General features: G+C 46.4%; 1 protein-coding gene across 1 annotated transcript in view; it reads left to right on the forward strand.

The window, feature by feature from the left end:
- The first annotated feature begins 1,071 nt into the window (after window positions 1–1,071).
- NEURL1B (neuralized E3 ubiquitin protein ligase 1B) overlaps window positions 1,072–7,554 on the forward strand; it is a 216,921-nt gene continuing 210,438 nt past the window's right edge. Inside the window, exon 1 of the mRNA XM_024199336.3 lies at window positions 1,072–1,249. Within this exon, the coding sequence (XP_024055104.2) occupies window positions 1,174–1,249 (76 nt within the window). The 5' untranslated portion in view covers window positions 1,072–1,173. The remainder of the gene's footprint in view (window positions 1,250–7,554) is intronic.

Below are 7,554 nucleotides of genomic sequence, written 5' to 3' on the forward strand. Positions count from 1 at the left end.
GCGGGGGGGGGGAGGGGCGCAAGGTGGAAGTTTCGCCTAGGGCGCAAAACTTCCTTGCACTGGCCCTGCTTCTAGGGAGTTTCTAGATCCAGGTACGTGCCCCCAATCCCAGACTGTGCTTCCCTAGCTGTTCCCCTTGAGAGTCTGACTGCAAATCCAGCCTCCTCTCAATTGCTCTACTTTCACTCTCTTGGTTTATGTGATCCCATAATTTCTCTAGATCTCCAGGCACTGTGGAATCTGTCAGGGCCGGCAGGACCTAAATTTACAGTTCATACAGGGCAAACAAAAAGCAGACCGTCACCCCCCTTCTTCTTTTAAACCTTCCAGGCCTCTTTGTCCATCAGAAAGAAGGAAGCAAACAGGAAGGGCAGGAGGTGGATATTGCCCCTCTTTGCAGGTCAACTTCAGCCAAGGGCCCTGGGAGAGCAGGGTCCCCACGGAGATGCATAGAAGCAGATGGACTTTTTGAGGAGGACAGAGTGCAGGGAGGAGGGGTGAAGGTGGGGGAGTAGATACATGGCTGGAAATCCGCGAGCGCCCTTTCTGCCCAGGGTAATGAAGCTGGCGTGGGTGAGCTCCAGCAGCCTGACGTTGGTTGGGTAGCACTCCTGCCTCCATGCCAGACTAGCCCCCGTGTGAGGCCGGAGGCTCTCGCAGGGACAGCTGGATCCTGCTGCTCTCCTCCTCCTCGGTGCCCTGGGACATTTCGAAATCTGCAGGAACTACAGCCCGGCCTCTTCCCGGGGTCCCACGCGCGGGCAGCCCGCAGAGCCCCCGGATTGGGGGTGGAGGAATGCTCCTGCCCCCCTGACTCCCAAGCCAGCGCGCTGCTCCCACCCCTACCCGCGCCCGCGCAGCCTCGGCGGCCGGGCGTCACGCGTGGGCGGGCTGCGCGCCAACTGGGCTCTCCCTGCAGCCCGCCCGCTTGGCAGGTGCGCTGCCCAGCCCGGCTTCGCCGATTGGTTTGTCCCGGAGCCAGGTGGGAGGCCGATCCCACGTGCGGGGCTGGCTGCGGGGTTTGAACGCGCAATCTGGCGGGAGAGCCCCAGGCTGCCAAGTGCCAGAGTCCCCGGAGCTTCGCGCCCTGCTTCGTCCAGCGCCTGCAGCCCCTGCAACTCCGAGCGCCGAGCCCCACGGAGGAGCCTGACCGAGAGGAGGGGATCCGGAGTCATGGGGAACGCCGAGTCTGTCCCTGCAGGGTCTGCAAGCCGCCTCAGCGTCAGCCGGAGCCTGGGCATCAGCTTCCGTGAGTGTAGCTGCAGCGGGGAGTGCGGTTCTCCTCCCGAGTGCCCCGTGCTGGCTCTGCGGGCACCCCAGCTCCCACTGCGGGCAGCCCCGAGGGCGAGCCGTGCTGGGGTTCGTGCCCTGGCTAGTGAGCGGGGGCCGTGGGCTTTGCAATGTGGTGTGTGTGTTTGGAGAACGCGTGCATCCCACCCTGGGTGTCAGGGTGTCTGCTTTTGCCCAGTCTCTTTTATTAGTGAAATTGAACAAATACCTGTTGCATTTGAACGTGGAAATCTGGGACACATATTTGAAATAAGGGGGGCCCATAGAAATATAGTTGGCCTACCCTCAGAGTGAAAGGAAAGAACAATTTCAGATCGCTCTTCCCATGTATATTTCTTAGACTTTTTTTTAAATGTTGCAGTGTTTTCCAAAGGATGTTTGTTGATTGACACTCAGAAATCCACCACTGAAAGGCCAGTTAGCGAGACCTGATACCCGCCTCATTAATTAAAAAATTCCAGACTTTCCTGTTAGGTTTAAGGGGAGGTTTTCAAGGTATAGTAGTAAATATGGAATGGGTAGGAATGCTTCTGATTTTATTTGGATGAATGTTTTATTCTAAAAATTAAATAAGCTATATAGGGAGTTCAAAACCCGTTTTAAAAGTCTGGTATCCTAAAGCAGCTAGACTCTAAGGTGTCATACACCTGTCAAACTTTATTTGGGCAGGCAGTGGGGGTCACGTGGCTTGAGTCCCTGATCTATCTTCATGGAGTTGTGTGCATTGTGCTCTGCAGTTATTGCCCAGGAAACTAGAGTTTTGCCAGATCCACCCTCTGAGATTCAAAAGCTCTCTGCCAATCCAAGCTCACTCAGGCTGGTAAAACATAATCTAAGAAGACAAATCAGTCAACAGTGTCCTTGTCATTGGGTGCCAGGCGATCTCTCGGTGCTTTTAGTATCCTGCCTCCTTCCTTTTTGCATCCCCCTTGTTTCCATGGTTCTGATAAGGCCAATAGAGAGGAATCTGATTGGCTGGATTTAAAGGATGCGGGTAACTGAGCTCAGCCAACCACTATAAAATACTAGTGCATCATAAAATGAAAAATCCTGTGTGGTAATACAACCCAGTTTTAGGTAATGCAAATTAACACATAATAATTAGTGTTAAGTTTCAACAAGGCAGTACTTGTCTTTTATTAACCCATCCTGGGCCTCAGGCCTTGTGTACGCTCCTAGTGCATTTAGAATAACAGAGTTATATGCGATGTTGCTGTAGCAATGTTGGTCCCAGGATATTAGAGACCCAAGGTGGATGAGGTAATATCTTTTATTGACCAACTTCTCGCCAACAAAAGTTGGCCCAATAAAAGATATTACCTCACCCATCTTCTGCCCAATGCTAGACTGAGACAAGGTGAATTTTCAAATAATGCCCAGTTACTAACTCCCCTCTCCTGATATTTAATATTAAATAGTCAGTTTTTATGTACTTGATGTTGTTTACTGACTTCCTTAAATAGATTTAGTGAACTTGTTCTTCTTCCCCCTCTCTTTCTCTCAGAAAAAAATTATAACCGTTCTTTTGCTATCAGAAATATGACAACAATGTGATGTAAATAAAATGCATGAGATTCTCCTATGAATGGGCAACATGTGTAATGGCAGTTTCTGATCCTGAACTGTAAGACTCCATGATCTGACCTTCCATGCAGGATTGTGTATGAGGGGGAGAAAAGGGCATTTGGATCTTGTAATGAGGAATGTGGTATAAACCACTCAAGAGAAAAGCTGTACTGTTCACTTCCCAGATAAAAGGCAGAAATGTTGTGCTGGTCTGCTCTCCCTCCCCACGTTAGGCAGCACACTGCTAGTGCTGAGTGCCAGCTACTGTAACAGAAAAAGGGGCTTGATCGCAGGAAAAGAGGCAGCCTGGTCATCTCTGCCCCCTCCCTCAAGAAGTGTGCAGTATAGCAGGAGATTGTCTGGTTAGCCGGAAGTTGCAGTAAGTTGTACTCGCTCCGTGAGAGAAGCAATTTGGAGGTTGCGAATGTAACCCCCTTCGCCGCCTTCCTCCCCCCCAAAAGGGGGAGGGAAGGTACAAAGAGCATGTGGCTTGGATCCCTTTTTCAGACTAGTTATTGCTATCCCAAACTGTGCTGAGCAAGGTTGAGCATATGGGTGTATTTTTATATATATATATATATCAAAGGAGGGGACTCACACAGGGTGTTGCTGGCAGTTTGAGGATTAAATGCTAATCAAGTTGCTAACCAGCTAACACTCTGGACAAATGCTGGCTTTGGTGTTTGTTTGTTTTTTCCAGTGGGCTCATGTGTTTTTCTCCTGTGGGCTGCTAGCAGTGTACTTGCTTTGGGCTGATTAGTTACTATTAGGAGCATATGTGTAATTGAAGGTTATTTTACAATTAATGCATAACTGTGCTTCATAATCTCAGTTTTCAGTTAAAAATCCAAGTATCTAGCCCTTCTGGTTGTGAAAATATTATTCAAAACGTTAACTGATGCTGTTGAGTCTTTAGACAGCCTAAAAGAAAAGCTCAGAGGTGTGACCTCCCCTATTCATCTTTATGGAGTATTAATTCTGATGCCAAACTCTGATAATTTAGATGTCAATGTTAACTACTTCATTCCTGATCATTTTAGCAGAAATAGGTTAATGTGCACATTTGTCATTGTTGGATGTGGTAGCAGGTATTGAGATAGGCTGCAGAGGATTGTAAAAAGTTGGGGAACAAGGAATTCAAATCCCCTTCTCCCCTCAAATGTAAAATCACCTCTGCCTTACCCAGTAAGGGGAGTGGAAAGAAGAAATGAATCCCTTTCCCAAAAAGCCTCAGCTGCATCCTGAGTTTCACTAACCCAGACCAGCCACCACACCTTCCTGAGTGCCAAAAATTCCACTTGTCCCCTACTCCAGTGCTCAAACCACCAATTTTCCTTTTAACAACTTCTGCGGGGCAGTTATGCCTTGTCAGCACAATAATCTGCAACCTGCTGAAAATTTCAAGTCGGGACAGCGTGAAATAAATGGCCTTAACTAGAAAATAAGGAGCATTGTATGGCTCGGACTGGACTTGAGTGGCAGTGAGGATTTGCGGGATCCCCGCCACATAATTCCTGAGATGATGCTGCATAACTTAGGTCTAATGTGCTGCATAGGACACGGGGTCTTGTTTACCAAAGCATTCATGCTTGGGTAACTGTTTAGCATCTTCATGCTAGGAGAGGTTGCTGTACTGTATTCCTTTGTAGTAGGTTCTATTTTAGCCTTGTCACACATGACTAGCTCCACATCTTCCTTGCTGTGCTTGGCGTGTTTGCTGCACACACCTCTGGGATGATCCTGGGCTCTCTTTCTGAGTGTGCACAGTTTGGGGTATGTGCTTTGCCACTGCTTGAGTGCATGCTCCCAGGAGTTCCTGGCTTCCAGTCCTCATGCCAGTCTCAGCTTCAGTTCCTCTTTATAGTCAGTGTGTGTAAATTCTAAGACTGAAGAAGAGCGTTTGTGGATTGTCCACACTCAGAACCAGATCTTATAAACACTCACAGGGGGCCACAGTGCTCGCTACAGTTCCATTGACTTCAATGAGACTAGTTAGTGTTTGCAGGATTGGGTTCTAAACCAGCCTCTGTGTTTTCTCAGACATGCTTCTGTGATTGTTAATGATCTCTCTTTTTTTGTTAAGCACTATATTTTTTGGCTGAACTTTACTGTAGTTGGAAATAAGATTTTTGCCTGATTTTTTTTTTTTATGCTAAACACAGATATACTAAACAAATCCATTTATTGTCCCCTGACACTTGGCTGGCTTTGAAGACTTTTATACTATTTGATTTATGACAACTTTGCCTTTTATCTCAAAGTGAAGTTACAGGTGGTTTTTGTCATATGGTTTCTTTCTATTGGCCTGGCCTGGCCTGGCCTGGCAGCCCATGGCATCAGCCTGGCCAGCCAGTTGTCAGGGGGATAATATTAGCTGTTGTTTTTATCTCTTTCCATTTAGAAAGCCTTACCTGGTGAAATTGCCTGCTGAGTTTTTCTTTGTTTTTGAAATGAAAAATGTCAATGTTTTGAAGGCTTATGGTTTTGACTTTCTCAGCTCTTCTATGTATGGTAATCCTCACTGTAAAGGCTAATCTCCTTCCAGGATATGAGAGAAAATATTTAATTTCTTTTATAATAGCAAGTGTGTTGTTGTTATAGCTGCCAGTCACTCTGAGCCGTAAGCTTAAGTAAAATGGTTTGGGTAAAATGAGAACTGATGGGAACTTGTGGCCAAAACTCAATGCCACTTATGAAACTCGAAACAAGTTTGGGTAGCTTTTGCTGGGCTATTTATTTAATTTTCTTTTGCTCCTCTGAATTTTTTGGTTTCAGACAGAACTGGACATAATGACATCTCTTGGAAAAAGAGAGAGAGAGGCGCTATTTCTGTGGTGTTTCTAGTTTGGTAGAAAGCAGGACATGCTGGGAATCTCCTGAAGGCCCTGAGAGTGTGACATTATAAAATCAGTGAGGTGATGGTGGGCAGGACGACTTTGCTACGTAACGGAATTGAATTGTCCCTGCCAATATAGAATGATAAATGACAAAATGCAGACAACGCACACAAGGTACTGTCCCATAAATCTGTCTCATGTAAACACACCCAGGAGCTGGGACTGGAACCCTAGTTCTTCCCTCCAACAACACAGGCTTCTACCACTTACTTCTTGATAGGGTGATACTAGTGGAACCCTTACACTCTCCTTGGGCCTGGCCACTGGTGGGCCACATCACACTCATTGTTATGCACTGCACCCAGCTGGTATGTTACAGTAGGCTATGTTCAGAAGAACTCCAGGGGGCTATTTGTGTAAAATGGGGATGGTCCCAGATTCAACCCAGAGGTCCAAAAACTCTCAAAGTCTAGGGAAGTTAGATCTGGATCCAGTCTGTGCAGCTTGGGTTGCTCTCTAGTGTTGTGTTTATTCACAGGCCCCGTGTCGGGGCAGGACTGTTTTCCCCCCTCCCCCCCAATGCCTTGTCTATTGTTAAGATACTGTTAGCAGTGCAGCATTCTTTCCATAATGTTCTTCAGCAATGAAAGTGCCTGGATGTGTGGTAGAGGCAGCTTGGGGGAAGCTTTCCTGTGGCTTGTCCCCACCTCCACTCCCCACCCACAGAGACAGCTCTTCTGGTGCCCCACCTCCCTCCATCTCCCCTTTACCACCGCCTTAAAGCCCCACGTCACAGCAGTGGGTAAAGCTAGCACTGAAGAGCTGGCACATTTTCTCCCAGTCACAGACTCTTACCAGGTAGAATTTGCAGAAAGGCCTTAGCTGAGCTTTTCTCCAAGTCCCGGCTAAGAGAGGATTAGACCTCCAGCAGGTCCAGTCACTTCCAAATGGCTTCAGGAGCTGAGGCTCCCAACGCTTCCCATGAATGACTCTTCCACAGTCTCATACGGTTGCATGGTAGGAAACTTTCCTGTTGTTCAGCCTAATTTCTCTAACCTTCATCTTCTCCCATTATTCAGCATTAAAGGCACAACAGCAAACTATCCAGATGTGAAGGAAAGATAGAAAGAATAGTGACAGGACAATTCGGCTCCATCAGGAGCTCTTTAATGACATGAAAATCAAAAAGGAATCCTACAAAAAGTGGAAATGTCGATGGATTGCCAAGGAGATGTACAAAAGAATAGCGACAAAATCAGAGTGGCTAAGATACACAATGAGTTACAGCTAGCAGGGGACATAAAAGGCAATAAGAAGAGGTTCTATAAATATATGAGAAGCAAGAGAAAAATGAAGGAATGTGTAGGCCTTCTACTTAGTGGGCAAGGAGAGCTTATAACTGATGACATCAAGAAGTCTGAGGTATCAAATGCCTATTTTTCTCCAGTCTTTATTAAAAAGGTTAATGGTGACCAGATACTCAACATAATTAATATTAACAGCAAGGGGAACACAAACCAAAATAGGGAAAAAATCGATTGAAGAATATTTAGATGTATTCAAGTCTGCAAGGCCTCCTGAAAATCACCCTAGGGCAGGGGTTCTCACAACAAGTTTTTTGGTGGCCTCAGTGCGACCACCAAGTCTTGCTGGTGGCTGCGCTGACAGTTTTTCCTAAAATACTCAATTACCTTTTGGAAAAACAAATAAATATGCACATATACATGTCCAAATCATTGTAAATTATTTATGTAAGTTTTTTTTTTCAGACTCAGTAATAAAAATAATTTACAGTTGTCTCTATTCTTTACTGGACCTACAGAGAATAGAAACACAAATAAGGCGCTTTGCATGTTCTTGT

Source organism: Terrapene carolina, unplaced genomic scaffold, assembly GCF_002925995.2.
Source record: "Terrapene carolina triunguis isolate 2854851 unplaced genomic scaffold, T_m_triunguis-2.0 Scaffold395, whole genome shotgun sequence".
NCBI lineage: Eukaryota > Metazoa > Chordata > Testudines > Emydidae > Terrapene > Terrapene triunguis.